Source organism: Mustela nigripes, chromosome 14, assembly GCF_022355385.1.
Source record: "Mustela nigripes isolate SB6536 chromosome 14, MUSNIG.SB6536, whole genome shotgun sequence".
Lineage (NCBI taxonomy): Eukaryota > Metazoa > Chordata > Mammalia > Carnivora > Mustelidae > Mustela > Mustela nigripes.
In genome coordinates this window covers 865,291-892,410 of record NC_081570.1, presented here as the reverse complement: position 1 = coordinate 892,410, position 27,120 = coordinate 865,291, and the positions used below count along the sequence as shown (strand labels likewise).

General features: G+C 61.6%; 1 protein-coding gene across 4 annotated transcripts in view; it reads right to left on the bottom strand.

Annotated features, from left to right (window-relative positions):
• Positions 1 to 27,120, bottom strand: part of PRKCZ (protein kinase C zeta) — an 89,879-nt gene that overhangs the window by 49,501 nt on the left and 13,258 nt on the right. The window contains exon 1 of one of the 4 annotated variants that reach the window (XM_059375592.1): positions 24,427 to 24,768. The exons of 1 other annotated variant lie outside the window; for it this stretch is intronic. Coding sequence is in view for 2 of the 3 variants with exons in the window: in XM_059375590.1 (XP_059231573.1) it covers positions 24,025 to 24,088 (64 nt within the window). In the remaining variant the exon portion in view is untranslated. Of the gene's footprint in view, positions 1 to 23,704; positions 23,812 to 24,024; positions 24,220 to 24,426; positions 24,769 to 27,120 lie in introns of those variants that run through there. 2 more of the 4 variants (XM_059375590.1, XM_059375591.1) reach the window with 2 other exon arrangements.

Sequence of the window (27,120 nt, the reverse complement as noted above, 5' to 3'; positions counted from 1 at the left end):
AGGCATGGCACTCGCCGCACGTTCCCACCCCACGCGCCCCAGGGCTTCCTCGCGGACCAGAGTCCCCCAAGGGCAGGAGTTACAGTCGCATCCCCAGCTCCCGATGGGTCTCGACGAATGTGCATGAAACAGAAAATGGCAGCGGACCGTCGAGCATCTCACCTCGCCCTCACCTTGTTCTAAAAGGGACCCAAGAAAGCAAGCGGCAGCTCTCCCCGCCGAGAGAGGCTTATAACTGTCGCGGTACTAAAACGTCTTCATCATAGCGATGTGATTCAACACCAAGAGATGGCTGACACAGAGTGCTGGGGCAACGCGTCCCGAAACAGGCCTCACGCACCTCGGGAACCGGGGACACCGCCCGCAGCTCCGTCGCCCCCCATCCCCGCTCCCCCAGAGAAGACAAACAGCCCAAGAAAGACGGGGGAGGGTCCCGTGATCCCGTGGTACGGCCACTTCCGAGCCATCAGACTTGCTCCCAGACCCTCGGTGAGGTGGCGGGGGAGGGGTGCTGCGCGATTCTGGACTGGTTTTCTACAACGTCGAGATAAAGAAGACTGAGGTTTCTAGGAACCCACGGTCGGCCCAAACAAACAGAACAGAACAGAAGACTTGCAGGCAGGACCTGCAAACCCGCAGCAGACCATGGGCCGGGGGCGCAGAGGAGATCTTGAGGCAGAGCGGAGAGACGGGTCCGGGACAGGGCTGGAGTCAGGGTCACGCCCCCACGCTGGCCCCTAACGCCACCTAGGCGAGGCCCCTCAACGTTACGCTCCCCCGGCAGCAGGGCAGGAAGAGAGGCTGTTCTATGTCCGCAGAGACGAAAAGCGGGAAAGGAAGCCGGGCATTGCTCCGACCCTCATCCACAACCCTCTCTGCTGGAAGGGGCCCTGGAGCTGCACGGCCCGAGGCTCAAGCCCCGTCCCCGCGCGGCACACTCGGCGTCACCGTCAGACGCCGGTCCTGCTCAGTGCCTGCCCCGCGGCCCTGAGACATACCCACGGCCCACCTCTCCCTCGACCCGCACATGGGGGTCAGGGCGCCGGCCGCCTGCACAGGCAAAACCGCATGTGTAACTGCTGACTCCCCGAAAACTCAACGACAAGTTCCCTACTAGGGAAGAGGGCCAGGAAGCCCTACCAACAACGCACACTTTGCACGTGCTCTGTGTGCCCCGCACGGCACATGGCGTCTCCGGACAACGCAGTCGGCGGGAGAAAAGGAAACGCTGCCAGGATCATAAGGAAGATCCGTTCACACTGACGTCCGGCATCCGGCCCCACGCGCAAGCAGACGCGTGCTGTTCGAGCCGAGCTGCGCGGGGGTCCTGTCCACGGGCACCTCTGTGACGGCGGTCATGGCTCTGCAGGAACCTGCTGGTGTCGTCATTTCTCAGTTATGTGACGCGTCTGTGCTGTGAACCATGTGTCTCTGTGTCTGTGGGTCTCTGCCCCTCGCCACCCTAACCCTACCCTCTCCTGCTCTCGCCCCTGCTATGTCCCGTTCACGCGTCCACTACGTACCCGTCCCACACCTGTCACCCATCTCGCACCGATCTCCGTGCGTCTGCCCTCTGTCCGCCGGGGCCTGCTAGGTGCTGCCCCGGAATGAGGACACCCGGGTCCCTCTGCGGCCACAAGCCTCCCGGGAGGCAGGTGTCGCCGTCTCCCTGTGTCAGGCAGGACTGCGGGGCTGGCAGAAGAGTGGCCCTGTCGGGACTCCTGGTCACTTCCGCATTTCTAAATCCTGCCTGACCCTTAACCTCCAAGTATCAGCCAGACACGAGGGCAACAGAGCGGGCAGGAACACGAACGCGTCCTGGGGCCCGTTTCAGTGGGCGAGGGACGCCCAGAGGACCCCAACGGCTGCGAAAGGGCAGCACAGAACAGGGAAAGGGGCTTGTGGTGCAGGCGCCTGGTACAAGCCGCACCTGCCAGCCGGGACAGGCAGGCACTCCTACCACCTGGGCTTACGAGAGGGGTAAGCCGAGGCACCAGGAACCTGAGTCCTTTGCTCTGGGCCCCACAGCCGGTGGCCAAGAAGCCAAGTGCAGCTGCCTCTGGTGCCCACAGCTCGACCAAGGGAATGGGAAAACAAGAAAAGGACAGGAAAGAAGGACAAGCGGAAAAGATGACACGTCAGCGGGGCCTCCTCGCCGACGGGGACCCCTGGGGCCTCAGGACAAGGTCAAAGGACAGAGGCTCGGCCCTGCATGGGGAGCCAGGGTCCCGCGAGGAGGAGTGAGGAGGGGGGCGCCCCAGCCAGAGCACGTGGCCTGAGTGGGCTTTAGATTCTTAAATTCTGTTAGAGATTCCAAACAGCTTCAGTAATTAAACACACAAAAGGGACCTGTTTCTCCTAGAAATTAAGCCTTTTGAAAGGCTTTAACAACTTACGGGGGTTGGGGGGGGGGGGGAGCCCTGCGTTGCCAAAACGAAAATCCGACCAGGGTTGGGGGCTGCGATTCCCATCCTGCTCGAGGGACCCCAGTGTTGGACAGAAGGTCCCCCAGCCCTCGAGGGGCCAGACCGGGCCCAGAGCGGCCCCTCGGCCCCTCACCAAGAATCGCTTCAAAATCTCTGTACAAAACGAAGTTAACTATTTCTCCTCACACTGCTTATTTCAAAAGCCAGACGTAAGGAAGAAGGCAACTCAGCAGAGCCCCTGGCCGCCAGGAGACCGGATGGCGCCGCGCGCGGAGCCTCCCATGTTCCCCCGGAAAGCGTGCTGTAAAGACCACATGTCAATGATGACAAAATAAAAGTGTGATCCTTTACTTCATGCACATTCTAGCAAGACCCAAAACTCCCTCCAAATGAGACTCCCCACCACAGGGGCCTCGGCAGATCCCACTCCCCCTCGCTGGGGAGGGCCGTGATGGCCCTCAACAGCCACCGGCCAGTGTGGCCGTGTGCGGCACGGAGCTGGTGTGTCTGTGCCCCTGTGCCGGTCACCCCAGACTGAGAAACTGAGGCGAGGAAAGGTCACGCACACCTGCTGGCCAGTGAGCGACAGAGGAAAGGCCCGGAGAGAAGCTGTCCACAGCCCCCCATCGACCAGGCCCCTTGCCTCTTGGGTGCGGCCCCAGTTTCTCTTGGGGCAAGTGGAGGCTGTGGGGGCACGAGAAACAGTTAAGTGGGAGCGAGCCCTCCACACGCACGCTGGGCAGAACACAGGGCCAGGCTGAGGGCAGATGACCAGCGTGTGTTCCTCCCTCAGCCCCCGCTTTCACCCCAAGCGGCTGTCCAGGCTCCTGGGCCGGTCCCAACACAGAGCCCCCTCCAAAGCAGAGGGGACGCGCCTGCAAACTGCCCATGAGCTCCCCACCCCGGCGTCTGGACGAGGCTGGCCTCCGAGAGGGTGGGGTGTGGTACCGACATCCAGAGGCAGAGCCCCGGGAGAAAGCCCGGACCTCAAAGACCAGAAGGAGGGGTGGCCACTCAGGGTGACCGGGGGGCAGGGACAGAGGAGAGGACCCGGCTGGCAGCCGGTGACGGCCCAGGTGAGCAGGGGGACAAGGCGAGACACACCAGCACCAAAGTTGCTGCTTCTGTGGAATCCTCGCTACCGAGATGCCCGTCCCCCCTGGGCGCATGCTTTTCCACGTGGCACGTTTAGAAATAATTTTAGCAAAGCCACCTTCAGCACCGCAAAATGAAATCGAACCGAGGGAAGAGGCACCGCAGGTCACAGGAGGAGAGAGAGGGTCGGCCTGTGGGAGGAGGGCGCGTCCCCGTCCGCCTCTGGGCCCGGGTGTGTAGAGGGAGAGTCCTGCAGAGAGAGGACCCTGGGGACAGTTAAATTCAACAGTGACGGGGGTGGGGCTCGGAGAAGACCGAGGACCTTGGTTTCCAAGCCCGCACGGTCACCCCGGGACGGGGCTCGTGGCTACCACGTGCTCGGCAGTGAGCGAGCTTCGTCTCTTCCCACAAAAGGGCATCCGAATCTCCCTTTTGTTACTTTGAAAACATTTCAAGGCTTTTCTGCTCCTTGCAAGTCTGTTTTCACTCGACAGGGACCACGGGCCACAGGCGTTCAGTCCCATCAGAGCAGGAAGCGGGTCACACCCACCTTTAAGGTTTGTTGGATTAACTCCTTAGAGGGTCATGAAACGCACCCCTGTGGACGGCCAGGGACCCTGTGGAGCCCCCCCTCCCGCCTCTCAAGGGGGCTCTGCCCAGCGGGTTCTCCTTCCAGGGCCTTTGCACGTGCCGGGCCCCCTCCACCTGACGGAGCCCCCAGCCCGCTCCTTCCATGGGGCTTCACGCCTGACTCGGGCTTTGGCGGGCTGTCGCGGGTGTGGGGGCCCCCGCCCGCCCCGTGTTTCTGTGTGGGCACCACCACCGCGGCCCCGGACACCCACTGTAACTTCGAATTTCGAATGATCTGCTTCTGCGTGTTTGCTGGTTAACGAGGGGATGAGGAGCGCACCCCTCCCGGTGGGTGCTTTCCCAGCCTCTACGCCGCACCCACCCAGCCCGGGCACGTGGGGACCCCGTCAACCCGCAGGAAACGTGCCAGAGAAGGAACTCCTGAATGAACGGGGACACGCCTGGAGGAAGGGGCCCGCCGGAATGCCGTGCTGAGGGTAACCCAGAGCGGGAGAAAAGGGCCCCCCTTCTCGCGACCCTGTACTGCACGTTACCCCGATTTCCTAACCTCCTAGCCCAGCAGCTCAGGAGAAGGGCATCCCTGCCGGGGCCCTGGGCCGGAGAGGTTTCTGGTCACAGAGTGTGGCTCCAGGAGCAGATTCCTGACGGAACCCAAACCACAAGGGCAGGAAGACGGTCGTGTTACTAGGGTGAAAGCACTCAGAGCCCGGTCATCCAGTCCGGAAGTGCCAGCACGGAGGCTGGCTGGTAGGTTCTCGGAGGCTGGCGGGCATGGCCACGGTGGTCCACCAGCAGCCCGAGCACTGCTTCTCCTGCTTGGATAGAGCAGAGCTGAGAAGCCCCACCGGGCAGGAGACCCACCAGAGGCTTCGAGGGCAGGAGCTCGTCTTGAGGCTGAACTCCGAGCCTCTCTCGGCTACAGCTCACTCGTCCTCTCAGGCAGGTCGGGAAGCAGCACAGCTCCCGACGCCCCGGCCGCCGCCCCAGGAGCCAAGACGCCCGCCTGGGTGCACTCGGAGACGCCCCAGCACCAGCCCCCTCTGCTCTGCTCAGAGCCAGGGTCACAGCGCGTGCTGATGTAGCACACGTCCCGTTCACACCTCCCCACGGGGGTTTTTCTCTGACTGTAGCCTCGCAAGTTTGGAGAAACAGTCCGAAGGCCGGCCCAGGCCGGGGTGGCGGCCCAGTGAGAGGCTGCCCGCTGAACACCCCGGCATCCCCAAGGCCAGCCAGGGAGGACTTCGGTCCTCTCCCCAGGGACCCCTGCCGCACCTCCCACGTCTTCCAACAGCCCAGCTGTTTAGTCCCACAGCGAGGCCAGAGAACGTTTCGTGTCCCCAGGTCCCTCGGTCACGCCAGGACGTGAGACAACACAGCCCCTCCTGGGCAGCCACATGCCCGACACACACGTTCACACACAGGCTGCCGATGCGCCTCCCCGATCCTGAGAAGCAGGAAGCTCAGCCCCTCCCTGGAGGAACGGGAGCCCCGGTGTGCACCAGCCCCTCCCGGGTGAGGGACCGCGGCATGTCAGCCGGCTCCGCCACCTCTCCCCAGCCGCCTCATCACTGGAGCGCCAGGACGGTCCCGGTCCACACTGGAGCCTGGCCGCTCAGGGCATCGAGCCCTTTCCAAAGGGTCAGAGACGGCTTAGGGCCCAGGAGGAGCACCAGATGTCAGGGCAGAGCTCGGACCTCGGACCTCGACAGAAGCGGGGGAGGAGGAAGACAGACCCGCTTTCTCCCCTGGAGGGAAGCCAGAATCCTGACAGCAGGAGGCAAAGCCCCCGTGGCCACGGCCTGGAACCAGTTCTCCTGGTAGGTCAGCAGCACCCAACGGACATTCTGGGGCTCCCTGGCTGGGCCTCAGGCTACCCCTCCCCACCACGCCGCCGACACCGCTGAAGCTGGCGGTGCCGAGCCTCCCCCGTGCGTCTGTCAGGACAGGGCTGAGGGACAAGCACGGGTGTGACCCTCTCTGGGGTGACAACTGACACAAACCAGTCCTGCGCACACAGTAGCCGATCGACCCTCCCGAACACAGCAAAACGCAACCCAAGTGTAAGTAGCGGCTTCGGTGTGAAGGCTCCCTGCGCCACCAGCGGGCAGGCCCGTCCGCGTCCGCTCCCAGGCGCGAGGGTGGGGGCGTGTGAGACGGAGTGTGCGTGCGTGTGCGGCCGCGCGTGGTGTGTGAGTGTGCGCGGGAGCGTGCGGGGACAACGCAGGCTGAGGTCACCCCAGGCTGCTCCCACCGCGCTTCCCGAGTCCCTGCTACGGGGAAAGCCAGGGCTCGACGACGGTTCGGGGCTTTGGCAACACGACCCTCTGCGTGGGAGATGCTCCGACCCACGGCCCGGACGCGGGGCCTCGGGCAAAACCGCTCGCTCCGACCCTCAGGAACACCGGAGCTGCCCTGTGCTCCCTTGGGAGGGCCCTCGGGGCCTTCACGGAAGGCATTACGGACGCGGACAGACGAGCCACCATGTGTGGCCCCCACAGAAGATGAGCTTGGCGCCAAGTGCATTTCCACATCCTTGCAAAATCCACATGACCTTTGTGTCCACATCTGCCGTCGGAGCACTGGGACCCAGGGAAGAGAGCCACGGGCCAAGGTCACGGGGCAGGAAGGGGGCCCGGCAGACGCTGCGAGCAGAGGCTCCCGGAGGTCAGGCCTCCGGACAAAGGACACAGCCCGCGGCACTGTTCGAACACCCAGTGACCGAACAGCTGGGGGAGCCTCTGGGGCACACACGGAAACCCCCCGCCTCCAACAGAGGGAGAAGCCATGGGTGGCGTCTCCACGACCGCCCCAAAGCCCACAGCGGGGGAGGTGCCAGCGGGCTGTGCCCCGTGGTCCGGCTCAGGGCCAGCCGGGGTGCTCCGTCTGCGTGACCCCAAACGCCCCCCTTGGAGTCAGGGCCTGGGCAGGCCACGTGGCCCGGAAGACTGACACACACTGGCCAGGCAGTGCTGACCGTGTGGGCGCCGGCAGAAGCAGGGGCCGGCCGGCCCTGGTGGGCCCCACAGGACCCGTGGGTCCGGGCAGTGGACGCCGCCTCCAGCACGACTGCGGGCAGCGGGCACCAGGAGGCGCGTGCCAAAGGGGAGGCACAAACCACCGCCCTTCTCCTTACACACTCGGGAGCAGCTTGGAAACCGGCTGCACCTGGGAGTTCCTCCTGTGGTGGTCTCACTCCCATTCCACCGCACGTGCGGGCCCTCCTCCCGCACTGTGCGCGGCTTTCATCAGCAGCATGTCCTCCCCCTGGGAGCACTCAGCCTGCCACTGTAGCCACCAAACCACAGAAGGATCGTCCACGCCCAGAGAACGAACAACATAGCCCCAGGGCTCCCGCCAGAAAGCAAAGGATGCCAACATGTCCGCCAAGTACTGACGTTAGCAGTCACAGCTGGACCATCACAGAACCAAAAAGCACAGGGACGTCAAGCAGACAATGTCACACACTGTGCAAAACTAGAGCCGCGGGGCACACGGCAAGGCCCCGGGTACAGCGTGGCCAGGGGCCAGGCTGAGGCAGCCTGCAATGCACGGGTGATGTGCACGGGCCCCGGGTGACCAACACACCCAGCAGCCTGGGGCCGTGGCGCAGGAGCTCCTGCCCACCGGGCAACTGCAGTCTGCGGCGGACGAGCCACATCCACATCCCGGCTCAGGTGGGGGCACGGGGACACCACATGAATGGGTGGGGAGCACGGGCGAATCGCGACAGAGCTTTCCATAAGGTAGAGTGAGGGAGACCAATGTGGGGCAGCAGCACGAGTTGATTCAAGGCCAAGAGCAGCGGGCAGAGGGTGGGGGCTGCTGGCGGCAGGAAGGGAGGTCCCAGCAGAAGCCCCGGGAAAGCCGCCATCGGAGACGGCCGTGGTGACCACGCGTCCCCACGGGGCCATCGGAGACGGCCGTGGTAACCACGCGTCCCCACGGGGCCAGCGCTGGCATGGCGCGTGCGTGCTGCTTTCACGCAGGGGGAGACGGCACAGGAGGCCACGGGCCCCAGGCCCATGCAGCCCACTGTGCAGGCAGGCAGAGATGGGGTCCGCAGAGGGGCTGCTCCCGTGACAGGAGGTGATGGCAAAGGAGGAGCATCCCCGTGGCGGCCTGGGACCGAGCACTCCGGAGCACCAGCGGGTTCCCGTGGAGGAAGACCCTCCAGACAAGGCTGACGGGGCGGGGGTGCAGGGGCATCCAGAAAGAGACATGATCCCTAAACTCAACATGGAAAATCAACACGGGGGCCAGGGCAGCCCCACACCCCAAGCCCCCTCTAACTGCTGCTCTCACACAGGCCAACACACGGGGGTCCCCACACGGAGCAGGCTGGGGTCCCACCCCCACAGGCGGTCTGACCTGCCCAGGGACCCAAAGGACCCAGGGGCTGCTGGGCTCCAAGTGAGCAGCAGCAAAGAGCACACGGGGAGGCCAGGAGGCAGCCGAGTCGGCCCATCCACCTGTCTAGACTGCCCGGACCTGTCCATGCACATCCACACCGTCCACATCCACACCTGTCGCCCCAGCACCCGGGTCCATCCACGCACGTCCACGCCCGTCACGCTGGGGTGGACGCCAGGAGTGCCCATGCCCCGGCCGCAGCCTCTCTCTCGGCGGGATCCCCCGGCAGGCGCTGCGTTTGCTCTGCACTGCGCCTCTGTCACAATAACCCATCGTGGTTTCTGTGCCAGCCCGGGTCTCAGGGGCCAGCTTGTAACTGGAGCAGCCGGGCAGGGCCTGGGCTGTGGGGCCCGGAAGTGAGCGTGGCAGACGGCCCCCGCTCCCAGGAGGGAGGCAGGTGTGTCAGAAGCACAGGTCTGCGGTCTGTTGGTTCAAGATATGAGGTCTGTTTAATGCCTTGGCTGGGACTGAAATCTAGTCCCCCCAACCCCAAATCCCTCGCACCCCCACCCCTGTGTGAGCACCCTGAAAACCAGGGCCTCCACTTCCCCAGATGAACCATCTTTTAATGCTAAAAAATAATTAAATGTAAAGGCTCCCTTTGTACAAAAGCAGACCAGCTAAAATGCAAGAATCAATCACACTTGTTGAGTCTGCCTCTAAGAGCACGGATGTGAAGGAGCTGCATGTGAAAACAAACCCACAGAGCTTCCCGTCCCCCGACCCCACGCTTTCTTTAGAAGCCAAAGCGAGGACGACGAAGGTGGTTTCCTTTAGCTGGGACCCTCGGCCCACTGGGCCCAGCACTTGCCGCTACTGAGGGTGAGAGCCAAGCGGGGATGGCCGGTCACTCAGTGCACAGACCACTCGGCGCTCTGCTCCCGCCTGGGGTGTCCAGGGCACCCCCAGTGTGCAGGGCACCCTGAGGCGGGACCCCTGCGGTCTCTCCCTTCTCCGCGCTGAACTGGGTCTTCCCTTGTGTGGAATCATCCCACAGAGCACTGGGACTGTCCCCACTGCCCGCACACGGCAGAGCTAGAGTCCGGGGCTGGCTGCTCTAACGTGTCCTGTTCTCCCAGGACTCGTCTCACGCAGGAGAACGTGCTGGGGGGGTGGCTGCGCTGACTAAGCCCACGGGGAGGGCTGGACACAGACCCAGTGACGAGCGAGCGGGGCAGCTGGACAGGCCAGAGCCCGCAGGCGAGCTAGCACCCAGGAGGGAGAGAGGAAGGGCCTACCCGCTCCCTGCGCCCCTGCGAGCCGGTGTCAACCCGCCACCGCTCGCAGGACCCTCCTCACACGACAGTTTCTGCTCTGCACAAGCTTTCTTCCACCGAGGACACGGCAGACGTGGCTCGTCCGTCCTCCGCCCAGGAACACAGTGCCCTCAGTGTCCTGCTTCCTCCGTGTGGGAATCAGGGGGCTCTGGCAGGAAAGGCAGAGACCAACACGCCCAGGGCACAGTCTGTCCTTCAAACCCAACCAGGACAACCAGCCCACACGAGCAAAACACCTGATTCAAAGCGTGCAGAAGGACTCAAACAGACGTTTGAGTGGCCACACGTGGCCAAAAAGCACACGGAAAGATGCTCAACGGCCCCAATCAGCAGGGAAACGGCAAACCAAACCCACAGGGGGCCGGCGGCTCACCCCATCACGGCGGCTGCCACGGAAAGAGCACAGGGGCACCTCGGGGGCTCGGCCGGCGCAGCGTCTGCGTGCAGCTCCAGTCAGGATCCCGGGCTCCCAGAGTCAAGCCCCACATCGGGCTCCCTGCTCGGCTGGGGGCCTGCTCCCTCTCTCTCTCTACCTGCCTCTCTGTCTGCTTGTCATCTCTGTCTGTCAAATAAATAAATAAAATCTTAAAAAAAAAACTACAAAAAAAAAAAAAAAAGAACAGGAATGTACTTTAACTACCAAACCATACACTTAAAAAACAATTAAAATGGTTATGTTTTATATTATGTGCGTTTTACCACAATTCAATAAAACCCAAACCAACAAACCAAGCTATAGTGTGGGCTATACAGTTCTCTGAACTTTTATTAAAATATATCATAACCTGCACATTTGGCAGTTGTTTCTTTTTAAAGAGTTTATTTATTTGACAGACAGAGATCACAAGCAGGCAGAGAGGAGGAAACAGGCTCTCTACTGAGCAGGGACCCTGGGGCAGCGCTTGATCCCAGGACCCCGGAACCACGACCTGAGCTGAAGGCAGAGGCTTAGCCCATTGAGCCCCCCAGGCGCCCCTACATTTGGCAGTTTCTGAAAATGATATTCACAATGTGTACTCAGTAATTCCTTAAATCATAACATCAAGAAAATTGAGATCCTACAAATTGAAATTAATATGGTTAAAATATTTTAGGGAAAAAAGTCCAAACACAAAGAAACTGAGTGTCATAAGCAAAAATGAAAAGCCCTCCCTGTCCCACGGCCCCCAAGCAGATCAGCAGCGTCCTGGGCTGCGAGGCCGTCCCAGGAAGGCTCTCTCTCGGGCATTTCCCCTGAGGCTGGCCACACCGGGCGCCACAGACAGAACCACAGGGGAGAACAGGGACAGGAAATGGAACGAACACCCAAAGCTTCGTTTCCACGGGTGCAAGGGGCCTGCCAGAGAAGCACGGTGTGGCAAGTCCTTTCTTCCTGGTGCTGCCAACATGTCCACCTCCGGTCACCACTGTCCCTCTTGAGACACTGGGCAAAGATGCCAGAGCCATGAGGGCTCCCAAGCAGCTGAGCCACACGTGTGACCCCAGGCCGCTCGGTCTCCCACCGCCTGACCCAGAGAGCAGAGGGGACATTCTTCCCGGGCAGCAGGAACACCAAACCAGCCCACCCCTGACCAGACCCAGGATGTGGAGACCTTTGGGAAGACCCCCAGTGGGAAGGGGGGAGCTGAGTCGTCCTGGGAGGCATGCCGACCCGGCATGAGCTGTCTGGGCGGAGGGAGGTAGGGCCGAGGCAGTAAAGGGACCCTGTCGGCCAGAAAGAAGTAGGGGCCAGAGGAGGGGCCACGGGGGGAGGGGCCAGTAGGGCTCCTGTCTCCAGCCTCCGTCAGCCCGGCAGAGGTGGGTCACCCAGGCGAGGGAGGCGGAGTGGAGACCAGGTAGACGCTAAGTGACCTTCCCAACGCCGGGGGGGTGGCGGGGGACAGGGGAGCAGCAGCACCCGAGGCTGAACTGGCCCGCGTCTCCGCGGAGCCCCTCCTCGCTGCCCAGGGCCAGCAGAGAAAGCCGCTATTCAGGATCGCCCTGCTCCGGCCGGAACAAAGGCCGCCTTCACACCGCGTGTCCGGGCAGCCAACGCGCGCCAGTCACCGGGAGCCTGCCCTGCACGCCTGTCCCGGGGCCCCACCTCGAGGCTAGAGGGCACCGTGGTCGGGCCACGGCAGGCTGGGACTCCGTGCCCTGTTCCTAAGAGTCAGCTGTGTGTCCCAAGGAGACCGCCGGCGGCAGCAAACCCTTCCCCCTTCCCGAAACGCCGACCGCAGGAACGCACCCCTGCGTTCATAACGAATCTTCGTGATGACACGACACACACATTGCCCAGGCACCGTGCTCTATCCTTTGGGTCACACAGCACCGAAATTTCCAGACAACTGATGGAGACCCACGTAAGCACAGCCCTAACGAGGGGGCCGCGCAAACCCCGCAAGCGCCCGGGGCCCACGACCTCGCCCGCGGGCGCCGACGCCTGGCCCTCGGAGTGCGGGGCCCCTTCCAGCCGACCGCAGGGGTACCGGGGCCGCACCCTGCGAGCCGCCTCGCTCCAAACCCACTGCCTTTCCCCGTTTCTCGCCGAGCTGCTCTGCACGACAAGAAGGACGAGCCCCAGGGCCCGTCGCACGACCACACACGGCCGCCACCTCCGAGCCGCACCCCGCAGTGTCAGAGTGACCGGGAGCCGGAGCCCGGCCGACACCGAGTGCTGGGGCCGCTCAGGCACCACTGCTGGACGGCGACACGGCGCAGCCCCTCTGGGGGACCGTGTGGGGGTCGCTCACAAGACTGAAGTCCCCGTTCCCGTGCGGGCCAGCGCCAGGCCTGCGCTCTCAGCTCTTACCCGAAGGACTGAAACCTTCCGTCTGCCCAGGAACCTGCCCACAGGCGTTCAGAGCCGAGACCCGCCCAAGCCTGGGAGCAGCCGCGAGCCTGCGGCAGGGGACGGGGCTCACACTGACGGCAGGCGTCACCGAGCGCCACACGGCGACGAGCCAACAGGACACAAAAGACGTGCACGCATGTCGCCGACTGAGAGAAGCCGGTCTGAAGGCCACACACCGTGTGACTCCAGCTACGCCACGTGCTGGAAGAAGCACGGAGACAGTACAACGAGGCCGCGTTCCAGGGCAGGAGGGACGAGCCGCTGGAGCACGGAGGGCGTCCGGGGCAGTGAAGCCACGAGGACGGACGCACACTCGTCTAGACCCACACGCTGCACGACACCGAGCGTGACCCCAGCGTCAGCCCCGCGCTCCGGGGGACGATGACGGTCAACCGTCACCGATGCCCCCTCCGCGGGGCACAGAGAACGGGCAGGCCACGCCCTCCTCTCGCCTGCGCTGCCAACACAACTCGCTCTAAAACAATAAAGAATGAATTGAAAGAATCATTCAGAAAAGGTTAAGTGGTAAATCTTGTATCACGTGATTTCTTTTAAAGCCGCAATTACCAGAGAAGGAGCCCGAGGGGGGTGGTGGTCGAGGGCTTCGCACGTGCGGGGCGCCTTCTCCGCCGAGACGCTCTGCACGACCAACGACACACCTGCTTCCCAGTCTTGAAGCAGAAGTCGTTATTCTGAATACAAATTTAACTAATAATTATAAGGACACCAGGGGTGGCTCAGTCGGTTGAGCGTCTGTCTTCGGCTCAGGTCACGGTCCCGGGGTCCTGGCATCGAGCCCCACATTGGGCTCCCTGCTCGGCGGGGAGCCTGCTTCTCCCTCTGTGCTCTCTCTCATTTCCTCTCAAATAAATAAATAAAATCTTTTTAAAAATGAAAGTTAATAATAACAAAGAACCACGTGCCTTAGAACACGTAAGAATGCCTGTGTTGGCGGCCACTTCAGCGCGGCGAGCTGTGTTTTGTACGTTTCCACAAAAATACCGAACTGGGTCCTAAGGGGCACACACCTCTGAGACGTTACATCGCGCACGCAGAGAACACAAAGTTCCTGGGACGTGTCCCGCGGGGGAGGGCAGCATCGCCATCCCAAACTGTGTTTCAGACCAGTCCCGCACGAGAAAACCTGGAATGGCCTCCAGTCTTACTGATCTCGCATGACAGAGCAGACAGGTTCTCCCCAGATTTCGAAACAATCCCCGAAATTTATGTGACGTTACCAGTAAGAATCACGAGACTGAAAAGAAAGGGTTTTGTAAGTGGCCAGAAAGTAAAATTTTGTCAGCTGCGGCACAGGGACACGGAGGCCTTCGCGTTGAGGTTTCTCTACAGAAAACACTACGGACCTGCCCCGTGAGGCCGCCGCCAGGGCTCACAGTCCAAAAACCCAGGTGAGGAAGGGGAGAGGCACGTCAAGCAGATGTTCACCGAGGAGCGTAATTCTGGCTATTTTTCTGGATTTTGTGGGGCCCAAGATATTCAGTGGTTTTTAAAAATTGGTCATTTCTTTTGATCTCTATTCTCATCCTAAATACATACACATCCTCCTGTTATCAGAAACATGGACGGTGCATGACGCGGAGAAGCACGTATGCACACGGAGACCCCCTTCGCAGCAAGAGTCGCTAACACGCACGCGCTCCTGGGTTCATGAGGAGATGTGCAGGTCGGCGAGACGACCCAGTGAGACCGCACCACCTCCCCGCGCACTTGTAAAGTCTGAATCAGGCTGGCGTGTTGCACGGCCTGGAATAAGACAGACCAGGATGGGGAAACGGCCGGGGAGAAGGGACAGGCTTCCCTCCGGAACAAGGCCCGCCGATGCCGGCGAAGGGCTCCCGGGCCCCCCCGCGTGGCGACAGGAATGCCCGAGTCCAGCAAAGCCGCTGGGGGACGCCGAAAACCCCTGCAGGACGCTCTGTGCTGAGGCAGGATCACCAGGGCCACGGCTCAGAGCAGGTGTCTTCAAGTAAAAAGAATTTTCAGGAAATTACAATAAACAATGCATGGTTTGGTCACCGGGGAGGCTGCAGGCACCGTGGCCAAGAGCGTGATTCGGGCTCTGCTGCCGGCGGGCTGTGGGGCCACAGGAAGACCAAGAGGGCCTCCCCTCGGAGCCCCGGGTCTGAAGGTCTGGGAACACATCTGCACCCCAACTCCAACACCCGGGATTCTGTGGGAGGGTCACTGGCCTCAGCCAGACCCCAGATGTTGGCTAACTACGCCACGTGCCTCCCAAAATCACGGGGATTGTGAGAATGCAGTACAACCCCAGGTCCTTGTCTTCCCTTTAAGTAAGTGCGCAAAAATACCAAAAACACCACCGATCAAATTTTGTTAGAACTAAGCACCATCCAAGGAAGTGCAATTTAATGACACAAAATGAAGGGCTGGCTGGTGGGTCCTACAGCCGCCCCAGGCTTCCCCTGCCCACACCCCCAGGCCCTCCGAGTGGCTCCTGTGACCACCCACCACTCCTACGGGTCCGTTCTGCCCTCTGCCACGCAGCTCCCCATGGCACTGCCGTGCCCACTAAGCTGGTTCCGGGAGCCGGAAGAACCCCAGGGCACACGACGCCCTTCCTCATCCCTGCCCCAGCCAAGCCTTACAGGACAGGGTGGGGAGCACTGGTCACAGGCTCAGGTCTGTCCCTGTGGGGTGCCAACCACACACCCGTGACATGCCCCCCCGTCTAGCACCTGGGCCCACGTCTGACCTCCCCTGGGTGATGATGGCATGTGGCCAAGCAGACCCAGCTCTGGGGGACCCGAGTGGCGGGACACCCAGGACGGTGGGCCCTGAACGTCCTTGGACCCCGTTCCCCACCTACGTGCCCAGCGCGGGCAGCGGGCAACAGGCCGGCCAGCCACACGCCACATGGGGGCGGAGGCAGTTGGCTGAGCCTGGGGAGCCCAGGGTCCCCCGGGGGAAAGCCCTGCCTCTAAGCTGCCCCACTGTGAGAGTCTCTGCTCCTTCTCTCCGCACATGGTGGAGGGGGCTTCCCAGCGCATCTCCGGGGGGTTCGCATGACTCGGTGACATTCTGAGGCAACCAACGTGTGATGCCACAGGGTTCAGAGCCCATGTGGCAACGGACGTGTCAGAAACAACTACTTGTTGAGTTTTAGAGAAATACCGTAGAACACACCCGTGTGTCTGAAAAGGCGATTCGCACACTCAAGCCTTCCGAGAGCTACGGTCTCCTCGTACGCCGCACCCGCACACGCCTCGCCGCCTGGGCCGAGGCCGATGGCCCCGCAGCAGACACCCCGAGGTCCGTAGCAGCGCGGCCGCCTTCGCACTCGAGTATTTTTTATTTTTGGAAAGGGGTCACCTTTATTAAAGTTAACTCTTTCATTAACAACACTTGCCTTAAGTCTCAAACACAGTCCGCGCCGAGGACAACCACAGAAGGTTTGAGGTGCTCGGGAGACCCCACGGTGGCCGGCGGGATGGCGGGATGCTGGGGAGGCGGGAATGGGGCTGGCGGAGCTGGAGGCCTCCAAGAAGCCTGGGGCTGTGTCTCCCTCGTAGCTACACGCCCTCCCGCCTGCCGCGGGGTCCCGACTGGGACCCAGATGCAGCGACACGGGAAGAAGGTACCACTACGTGACAGCTTTAAATGTCACTTCATCTCCAGACCTGGTAAGACACAGGAGGAGATGGGCCCCCACCTGCCGCACATGGGCCCCCACCTGCCGCTGTCAGGGTCCGCCGCTCCGGAGGCCGCCCGTCACTCGGCTCCCCTGCTGCGAACCGTGATGCGCGCCACGCTGAAGGGGACAGCCTGGAGCCCATCAGAAAAGTGTCCTTTTCAGAGCTGCCGTGACCCGCTGAGCGGGACCTGGGTCCGCGTCACCTTCGGGCCCTCCTCCGCCGCCTGCAGAAGCCGCTCTCTGGGGACACCTGCAGGGGCGTCCCCCACCCGGTGCCTGCGGTGACATCGTGGCGGCCACGTGCCATCAGAGGTGGGGGTGTCCCCAGGAAGGAAACCCGCAGCCCTGACGCACCGGGTCCGCCACTCGCACCCAGACAGGACACCTCCTGCGCTCCGCCGCTCGCACCCCAGGATCGAAACGATCAGACAACTCCGCTTTCCTCACCGGCCAAGAGACGCGCAGCACCGCAAACGGTCAGATGGGCGCTTGGAAGACGAGTGACCCCGCCCTCCCAAGGGGCCACTCGGGCAGCCGCCGGCCCCCAACCCTGCACACGTACGCCCCAGGACGCGCAGCACGGGGTCCCTTCCCCAGACACGGCCCAGAGCGGAACGAGGCAGCCAGGACAGACGGAGCGGGGGGAGCCACCGTCAGGCTTGCAGAAGTAAGCGGAACCACTTCCTGCGCTCACACCTGCCCGGGCGGCAGCGTGGAAACACGCCCGGGCACCTTCCTGCCGCAGCCGTGCGGGGAGACTTGGGAAGTTCAGTCGGGACCAGGACGGCCTCCACGGAGCCTGCGTCCACGTCGCCGTTTCCCAGAAGCACAGCGTGCGCGAGAGGCGGACAGGGTTACAAAGCGGAGGACGGCCCCATCGGAAGCGGCCCTGGCGTGGGACTGAGCTTCCAGGAAGGCTCATCAGGGCACTGCCTTTGTCCCACGCATCAGACCAAGTGTCCCACAGAGATGCAGGGGTGACACGACGCGTGGAAGAGCCGGTGTCCAGGGCCGGGCGGCTGCGCCACGTTTCTGGGCCCGTGGCTCCATGCCCTGCTCCTCCTCTAGCCTGGCTGGGAGGGAGGCCAGAGACCCCCCTGCCTTGCCCTGCAGGGCCTCCAGGCCCACCCTCCCAGCCACTCCCCTGCCAGCCTGGGTCTGGCCGTCATCACGGCCGGGGCCAACCAGCAGTGGCCGAAGCTTCATCCACGTAAGAAACCAAAGTAGGAGCGGAAGTAGGAGGTCGCCGTCCACGAGCACATCCCCGTGAATGCTGGGGGTGTGGAGTCCAAGCTCCCGTGGGGACCGCCAGACGCCCCCCAAAGTGCAGGAGCGTGCATCCCTCCCCTCGCGTGTGGGCTGTGTGGTGATGTCCTTCCAGAGCGGGCAGTGGTGTCTGTGGCAGACACATCCCAGCCAGGCAGCCAAGGTCACGCCCCAGTGACAGGCCCTGTTGGGAGCAGGGACCAGGGACTCGATGGAATGAGAGCACGCACCCCTGGGGTCTCGTCCCCGAAACCCACAGCCCAGGCTGACCGTGAGAAAAACACCAGAGCAGCTCACACTGAGGGACGTTCTACAGAAAACCTGGCCGGCCCCTCCTCAAAGCCACCATGGTCACCGCAACCAGGACCATCTGAAGCTGTCACAGCACAGAGGGGCCCAAGGCAAGGGGGCAACTGAATGTCTGTCGCGTGGGGTCCTGGGACAGAATGAGGACGGTGGGGAACGCTGAGGAAATCTGAATCAAGAGTGGACATCACCTAATGGTGACGTGCTGGTCCGGTCAGGGTCTGCTGACCCCTACCACGGGCGCTCGTAATGGGGACCGTGGCGCTCGGGGCCATCTTCTCAGTTTCTCCGAAAACCCAAAACTGCTCTAAAGAATGAAGTCTACACACACACACACACACACACACACACACACACACACTCACCCGTGCGGCCAAGGCACCTGTGAGCCCACCCAGCTCCATAGTCGCAAACACACTCGGGGAGCCAGGGCTTGAGAGCCAGCCTGTGCACGAGTCACCACGGGTCATCAAAGGAAAGTGAGTCACCGCCCCTCCTGTGAGACTTGGCCCTCGGCCCCGGGTCCCACGGTGATTCAGGGCGCCCGGGGCGTGCTGATTCACCACATCCACACACGCCCACGCCCACCGGTGAAGACCTTAGTGCTACTTCTCCCGCGTAATTTAGCCTCGGGAAGGTGTCATCTAGATGGTGTCCAGATCAACAGAGCAGCAGGAACCCAGTTATTAAACCAGACCCCTCCCAAGAACAAAGCCAGCGGGAGAAAAACGCCAGCAAGAAGGGAAGCACAGGAGGGGCGGCGCCACGTTGGAACCGAGGAAGCAGGTGGCCCTGGGGTCAGCGGGGGACTGGGCAGAACGGAACCCTAAAAGGCCTGTGAGTCGGAGGCTCCATGCCCCAGGAAGTGGGGTGCCCATGGTGTGGGCTCCCAACCTCTAAAGGGAGAGGCCCCGTCCTCACCCAATACAGCCGGTGGAAGGCAGGCCCGGCCTGGGGGATGGTGGCAGTCCCCTCGCCCGGAGCTGAGACGCCCCAGCCCCTCCCTGGACAGGATTACCACACAGCCGCGTCCACCAGCTCTACAGTGCCCTGTGTGCCGACGCAGGCAGATGACCAAAGGTCACCCAGGGGCTGTGGAAATCCTCCCAGCCCAAAACAAACTGAGAAAACAACTTCAGTGGAAACAGAGCTGTGACAAGGACCACTCACTCAACAGCGCGACCCCATCACCTTGCCTGTCTACTGCCGCTCCGCGTCCCGACAGTGCCGCACCAACTCAGCCCTCACAGTGATGGGGGGCCGCGCCCACGGTCACACCCCACTTACCACAGTCTGAACCACAGGGTGGACAGGGCTGTGCCTGAGGTCACATGGCCAGCAAGTGGCAGAGTGGGGACCCTGCACTGCGGCGAAGAACACGGACTCGGGCCCTGCCTGCAGGGGTGAGCCCAGCTCCACGGTGCATGGCTGTGACCGGGAGAACCTCAGGACCCTTCTGTGCCTCAGGTGCCACTTTCACCACAGGAAAGAGACAGCAGCAGCACATCCCTCACTGAGCACCGTGAGGACGACACCAGCTCGCACGTGGGGGCCTCGGATCGTCCAGTGCCGGAGAACTCACACAGTTACATTATATCATGGGCCCGTTACCGTAATTAACAACCTCAAAGTAACGGGGCGATCCCCCACCTCCCAACAAGAGCAAGTGACTGTTTTAAAAAGGAACCTTCAGGGCACAAGAAGGAGCTCTCAGAACAAAAAACAAAGGACAAGACAACAAACTTAATAGTTTAGCCATGAAAAACAGAAAGTATCTCCTAGGACTAAAACAAACAGAAGTGGGATACCGACAAAATAGGAGGGCCAGTCTGGGAGTCCCGGCAAATGACCCACGGCAGCTCTAGGAGAAGGTGACAGAAGGAAGGAGATCTTCAAAGAAATAAATGAAAGTGGGCGCCTGGGTGGCTCAGTTGGTTGGACGACTGCCTTCAGCTCAGGTCATGATCCTGGAGTCCCAGGATCGAGTCCCACATCAGGCTCCCGGCTCCACGGGGAGTCTGCTTCTCTCTCTGACCTTCTCCTCGCTCATGTGCTCTCTCTCACTGTCTCTCTCTCAAGTAAATAAATAAAATCTTAAGAAAAAAAAATGTTTTAAAAAAAATTAAAAAAATTAAAAAAAAAAAGAAATAAATGAAAGTATCCCATGCCCGAATGCCCCCAGTTCCTGCACCACAGCCTCCCAGCATGAGAGACAAGAAAGGCCACATCAAGACACAGCATAATGAGACTTGACAACAATAAAGACACATGCGCACGTGCGCGCGCACACACACACGCGCGCGCACACACACACACACACACACACACACAGGTGAAAAGATCCCGAACACTTTCAGGAGAAAATAAAACACACACAAAAGTAAAAATGGCCCCTGACTTCTTAGTCAGACTGGAAGCTGGAAAATGCTTGGGGAAAACTGTTTCCAGTATGGATTCTATACCTAGCTAAACTATCATGAAACTCTGCTAAAGTCCCTTTCAGACTAGATCTCAAACAATCTACCTCCAGGGCCCCCTTTCTCAGGAAGGTCTCGGAGGATGTCTGAACCAGAGATTAAGTCAAGAAACGGGGTGGAGGATCCAGGGATGAAGGAAGCAGGCAGAGAAGAGGGGCAGGGGGATCCCCAGGGTGATGGCAAAAGGAGGGCCCAGACACACTGTGCTGAGGCACCAGGAGGAATGTGGCCCAGGCTACCCTCCTGGAAAGATTATGCGTAAATCTGAGACAAGACTTCCAGAAAGCACAAAGACCGGGGGGGCAGTGGGGAGAAAGGCAATTATTATCTCCCCAAAAACTAAAAGTTGTACAAGAAAAAAGAAATGTAATGTTAGTAATTTTCAAATACCTTTGCAAATCCTATAATGTAAATACTCAGTGATCAAACAGTAAGTGGTGACCTGACACCATTTTGTGGGCGGAGACAGAGAGCTGACCCGTTCCAGAGACAGAGGGGAATGGGTAACACCCCAAACAGAAAACTCTGGAAACAGCAGCATGAGTGTGTTATTTAGGAATCCGGAAATAAATGCCAAGAACGCGCTCAGACTGAAAGGGAGCCCCCAGGAGGGGGGAGGGAAGGGCAGGGACACCCACCCGTCCTCTCTCTCTAAACCACATGGGGCTATTCAATACCTTCAAATACAAAGATGTCACACCCAAAATCAACTCCAACATCTGAAAACAACATACAGCGCAACCTTCACACACAAGCACTTAGCAGTAACTACATGGCTTCCTGACCAAGACAGGGCACGCTCAGCCTCTCTGTGCTCGATGCGACTCTGTTCAGCTCCTTCCACAATCCCATCTCACTGATGAGTAAACAGAGGCACGGCACGGGGCTGGCCGGGGCTGAGCCAACAGGCAGTTTAAGCCGGCACGGACCTCCCACTTCCCACACACACACGGCAAGTCTCCATCTTGTCACAAGTCAAACCTTTTTATTTATTTATTTTTAAAAGATTTTATTTATTTATTTGACTGACAGAGATCACAAGTAGGCAGAGGCAGGCAGAGAGAGAGGGGAAGCAGGCTCCCTGCCGAGCAGAGAGCCCGATGCAGGGCTCTGGGCTCGATCCCAGGACCCTGAGACCACAACCCGAGCCGAAGGCAGAGGCGTAACCCACTGAGCCACCCAGGCACCCCAAGTCAAACCTTTTTAAATTTCCCATAGAAGAAGCTTAAAAAAGAAGCAAAGTTAAAACAAAAAACAAAAAACCCGACACATTCAAACCACCAAACTGAGCCATGAAACACATGCTTGGGGTCCCCTCCGTCCACTGACACTGGGGGCACAGTGTCCTGTCCCTGCAGAAAACACACACACCAACATGGTGCAGGGTCAGCCCACACAGCGTCCGGCTGGGCCTATAGCACCTTTGAGACAACCTCCAGCAGAGGATCTGTTAGCTCTCAGCATGGCTCTCCCGCCTTGCCTGGTTTCGAACCTTGCTGGGGCAGGGGACGGCAGACCTGCCCTCAGCTGCCCGGGGTGGAGGGGCGTCTGGAGGCCTCAGAGACAGAACGGTAAAAGACACGGGTCACAGAGGAGGTGCCCTACTCTACATCTTTAGGAAAACCCTAAAACCAAGCTGCTATTCCAAGTACACCTGTGGGGTCTCTGCAGGGCTGTCTCCTGTGCCATAACTTTACCACCAAAAGCAATCTGAACATCAGACAAGCCGTCGGTTTCGACAGTTAACTTTGGAAAAAGCTCTTCTGCCCCTCTCATTAAGTACCACACACTCACAGTGCGCCTGCTTCATGCCAGGGCCCTGGGCTGGAAGCCGGGGGCCTATGAGGACTCGCAAAGCCCAGATAACTCTTACGGAGCGGTGGCTGTGGGGGCAGTGGCCCTAAGTGCCATTCACCCCATGACAGCAAAGGAAACAGCACAAGCAAAGGCCCAGTGGCAGCAGGGATTCAGCAAGACAGGCCGGACCCACCCCGACCTCAGACCCTGAACTCTTCTTTTGCCACCACCAAGGCGGGGGGGCACAGAAGGTCACATTCTCTGAATGCAAACAGCAAAGACACATCAAACCAGGGGTGGAGGTTTACCCTCCACGGGCCTGGCCTGGCTCTGGACAGCAGCCTGCAGGGCTTCCCCCCTTAGCCCAGCACAGGCTCCCGCTCAGCTCAGCCCCAAAACGGCTCCCGGTCCAACAAGGAAACAGCTGGTGCCTCATCTCTGCATCCTCGGGAGCCTGACCACAGGCACCTGCTGACCTGAGCCTCGACCCAATGCGTGGACCTCCATGGGCTCCCCTCTGCAACATCTCGTGGTCAGCACCCCTGCTCTCACACGAGACACGCCCTCGCCACTCCCCAAACGCCAGCGGGAACGAGACAGATGTGGGGGGGGGGGGCTTCGGGACCAGGGAGGCACCACCGGAACCACAGACAAGCCGGGTCCCCACCAGGCTGACACCGACAGACGGGGCTGAGGGTTGCGTCCACAGGCAGAGGAACCGTCCAAGGCTCACAGCTGCTCTGCGAGACCAACTGGGGGTGATGTGTGGAAGGTCAGCAGGACCTCAGAGGAGGCACACAGCACATACAACTCCTTACATAACCGTCAGCGGCTCTGAACTTTGAGGCACGTTGTTGACGGCTGACGTGCCGAGACAGGGAGCAGGGGAGACCCCACGCGGGTCTGACCAGGACACAGACGTGGGCGACACAAGCCACAGCCCCTGACAGCAGCAACACATGGGTGGGCTCTTGGGGGCAGGCGCTCCCCCAACCCGGCCCCACTCCTGGCTCTGAGGGAACCCTGCCAAGGCCCCGCGGCCCAGGGGCCACCTGCTCCGGCCTGCTCCGGGTCCCCCAGCCGTGCACGGGCAGCGCATGACCACACGGAAGGAAAGAGGCCAAGATGTCCCAGACATCCCAAGAAACTATGACACAGCTAATTTCTCCTCGTTGGCGAGCACACACGTGAGCCAGCACCCCTGCTCCCACGCACCCAGCAACACACCCTGGGTTCCATAATTCAAGGATCCAAAACTAATGAGATCCCCCCGCGACCCGGGCTGGCGGCACCGAGTGGCCGACGGTCCCTCCTGCTCCTGGGGGAGGGGCGGGCTCCCTCAGCGGCCTCCCTGTCACCCCAGCACTGTCCACACAAGGGGCCATCTGCCCTGGCAGCCCGTCCACCCAGGCCATAGGCTCCCTGCCAGCCCAAGGGTGCCTGCTGTGGTTGTTTTTTCACAAAAACACCTTGCAAGATGGACGTCAGAAAACACCCACATCCCCACAACCCCCCCCAGCCACCACGCAGCCCCCAGGCGCATCTGGGTCTACCTCCGACCATCTCAGAACAGAACACCGGACGGGGACAGCGGCACCACGCTCATCACAGACGCCCGAGGACCCTGCTGGAGCGAGCCGGGCACGTCAACACTGGCCGTGCCACCCAGACTCCGACACGACGCTGTCGTCAACGCGGACACGGGGCCAGGACGGGCAGCGGCACACAGAGCAGGAGCTCGGCACAAGGAAGCAGGTGCCGGCCGCGGCCGCCAGCCCCGCGGCCTCCTGGCTTGCAGCAATGCAGGCTGAGCTGGGAGCAAGGCACACGCACGTTCACGCGGGCCACGGCAGACCCCATAGCCGGCCCATACCCGCACGCGCCACGGCCACGCTACCCTCCGCCGGGGCCCCCACGCCAGGCGGCCGGCCCCACATGAGCCCGAGCGTCCCGGGACTGCCCAGCCGGCTGACAGGCCTCGCTGCCCGGGGGCGCGTCTCCTTCCGGCTCCCCCGCACCACCCGCACGGCAGGGCGCGCTCCTCCGGGGCCTGCTTTGCTAAAAATCTGTCCCCTCTCCCCACTCTGCCCCCCACCCCCCTCCGCGGCTCAGAGCCCCGCGGCCGCAGCCCTGCCCCGGGCCTGGAGCATCGTGCGGCCCCGAGGCTGCGGGGCCAGGCCGCCGTCCCGACCCCAGCCTCCTCCGGGCAGCATCAACACCGCGCGCTCGGCCTGCAGCGCCGGGAGGAAGGGCAGGGGCTCCGCGCGGCACTCACCGGGCTTTCTTCTCCCGCCGGCTCGGCACAGGCAGTTTTTATGCTCTACGGAGCGGTGGGCGTGAGGGGGGGCATCTTCCTTCCCTTCCCCGCGCCGCCGCTGCCCTGCGCTCCCGCGGACCCACAATGGGCAGGGTGCGCTCCCGGCGAGCAGCAGATATTTAAAGGCAGGCTGGCCGGCCGGCCCCCGCCTCTCACATCCCTGCCTCCTCGTGTCTCCAGGCCCGGTGGTACCCAGCTCCCCTGGGAAGCCGGAGCCAGCAGCTGAGGCACCAGCTAAAACACGGCCTGGATGCCCAGGAGCTGACGTCACATGAAAACAAGCATCTCTGCAGGACGGTCCTGGAAGGCGGCGCGGCGCGGGGCAGCGGCCCAGGGGAGGGAGGCTCAGCCTGAGAGCGCTGCGGGGCCAGAGCCCGGATGGCCGGCCCCCCCCCCACCCCCCAATCAGGCCCCCGGGTGGGGTGCGGGGAAGCACCTGGGCGTGAGGGACCTCCGGCCGTGTGCACAGAGGCCCGGAAAGCGCCCACACAAATGCTCACGGGCTCCAAGGCCTGGGTGCTGTGGCCGGGGAGGGAAGGCAGGACGGAGGCCATGGTCCCGGCTGTTGTGGCTAGACGGGAGTCCAACCCCGATTCCCTCCAATTCCATAAAATCCCGGGAAAAGGACGGAGCCCGTCCAGCCTCCCTGGAGTTGCCAGACCAACACTGACCCTACATGGTCCGAGGGGCTTGGGAGGTCAGGACAAACCTCTCCCTGACCCGCCTCCAGCAGGCACACAGGGTGGTCAGCACCCCGCGGGTCCGGGAGCAGGCTCCTGGCTTGAACCACCCTGCCCATCCCTTATCGGCAGGCGCCAGGCTCCCGCATCTGTGCTCACTGCTGTGCAGGCACGGACTTGGGGCCGAAGCTCTGGGTTCGAACTCCTGCGCCTTCAGGTGATGGAGCTGGGGCCCGAGGTCGCTGGGGAGCTCCAGCTGCCTGGCCAGTCCGTGTGCGGGCATCGCATCCGCTGTGTGTCTCATGAACACAACACTCAGAGGCGCCACTGGAGGCCAGGGGCCCCCGTCTGCCCCTGGAAGGGAGGGCTGGTGAACAGCAGGGCTCTGGGCTCGGAGCCCCATGCCGGGAATAGCTCATGGTTTCTCGAGGTGCGGAAATCACACAGAACACAACCTCCACAGATTTCGGGGCCCGTAAATAAAGTTCATTGTGCCTCATTTGTTTGGCTTGAGCTGCTGCAACACGAACCACACATATACTACCGGGGCGTTTCCAGAAAGCCTGCAGACCCTAAGACGGCAAAGTCGTAGGATAACAGACCAAGCACATCTACAGGGGGCCCCGCAGGAGATGCACACGTCTCCCGATCCACTGTCAGGCCTCATCCACAACCAGCTTCGCGCCACCGCCCTCGTCCTCCCGACAAGCATCGGCCCCTCCAACCTAGACCAAAACACCCGGTTCCAAAGAACCCCAGAAAACCCGGGCTCCACTGGCAATTGCTAATTTTAATGGAAGCCTATTTTCGGTGGATAGCTAGCTTCTCCAGTATGTTGCAAGTAATTTGAGACAAAGCTGAGTGAAACTGGATTTTTAATAAAACAACAGACATCTGTACCAACTCCGGGGACAGGCATATTTCAGAAGTATTCCGAGGTGACTGGCCCACCCGGGGCCTGGAGGACACTCCCAAGGGCTTTGGCCCCTGAGTCTCTGCCCCAGCAACCGGTCAGCGGAGAGCCCCACACACCCCGGGGCTCGGCTTACCACCCCCCTGCAAAAGGTGACGCAGGGGGTTGAACACACCTGAGCAGCCCGGGCTGCAGTGAGGGGCCCTTACTGAGGCTCAGACGTGCCCGAAGCCCTTGGAGACTCGGGGACACTCACACAGCCAGGCCCACACTATCCCAGACACAGACTCACATTCCAGAGGGATCAAAGACCAAAATGCAAGAAACTAAATTCTTCTACCCTTTGGTGTAGCCAGGGAGGAAAATATTAACAGATTTGAACATGGAAAACTCAAACGTTAACGTTTCCGTGTGACCAGAGGCATGAAAAGGCACATGAGGGAGGAGGGCCTGGGAGGAGCGTCTGCAGCGCGCACCGAAGCCGCAGAGCCAGGCCGGAGGCAGGACCGGCGTGGCTGCCCACGGACGTGCCCACGGGGAGAAACACAGCGAGTGAGGCCCGGGGCCCCGGTGGTCTTGAGGGGACCCATGAGGCCACAAGGCCCTCCTATGCTGCCGTCCAGGGGTCGCCTGGGGCAGTCTGTGCAGAGCCAGCAGGCGTCCCCCCTCAGACGCTGGAGCTACCACGTTACTCCTGCACCTCCAAAGCCACCCAGAGCCACCGCGGGCCCCTCCGAGCCCACCGTCCCCACAGAGCCTGCACCCACCAATCTGCCAGGATTCTCGATTCCTTATCATGCCACATACGTGTCCTGGAACGCCTTGGAAATACACTGCCACGTGGCGGGAGGGACCCTCCTGGGTCTCTCGGCTCCTGTGGGGCCCTTGCTGCCGACTGCAGGGAGCCGGGCCTCCCAGCCGAACCCCCAGAGCACGTTCACCTCCATCACGGCACCGGACGGGCACGGTGGCGCCCATGGAGGTCCGCCCCAACGGGGCCCAGGACAAAACTGAAGTCAGGCCCCCTTCAAAGTGGGGGGCCGTCCCGGGGCCCCGTTG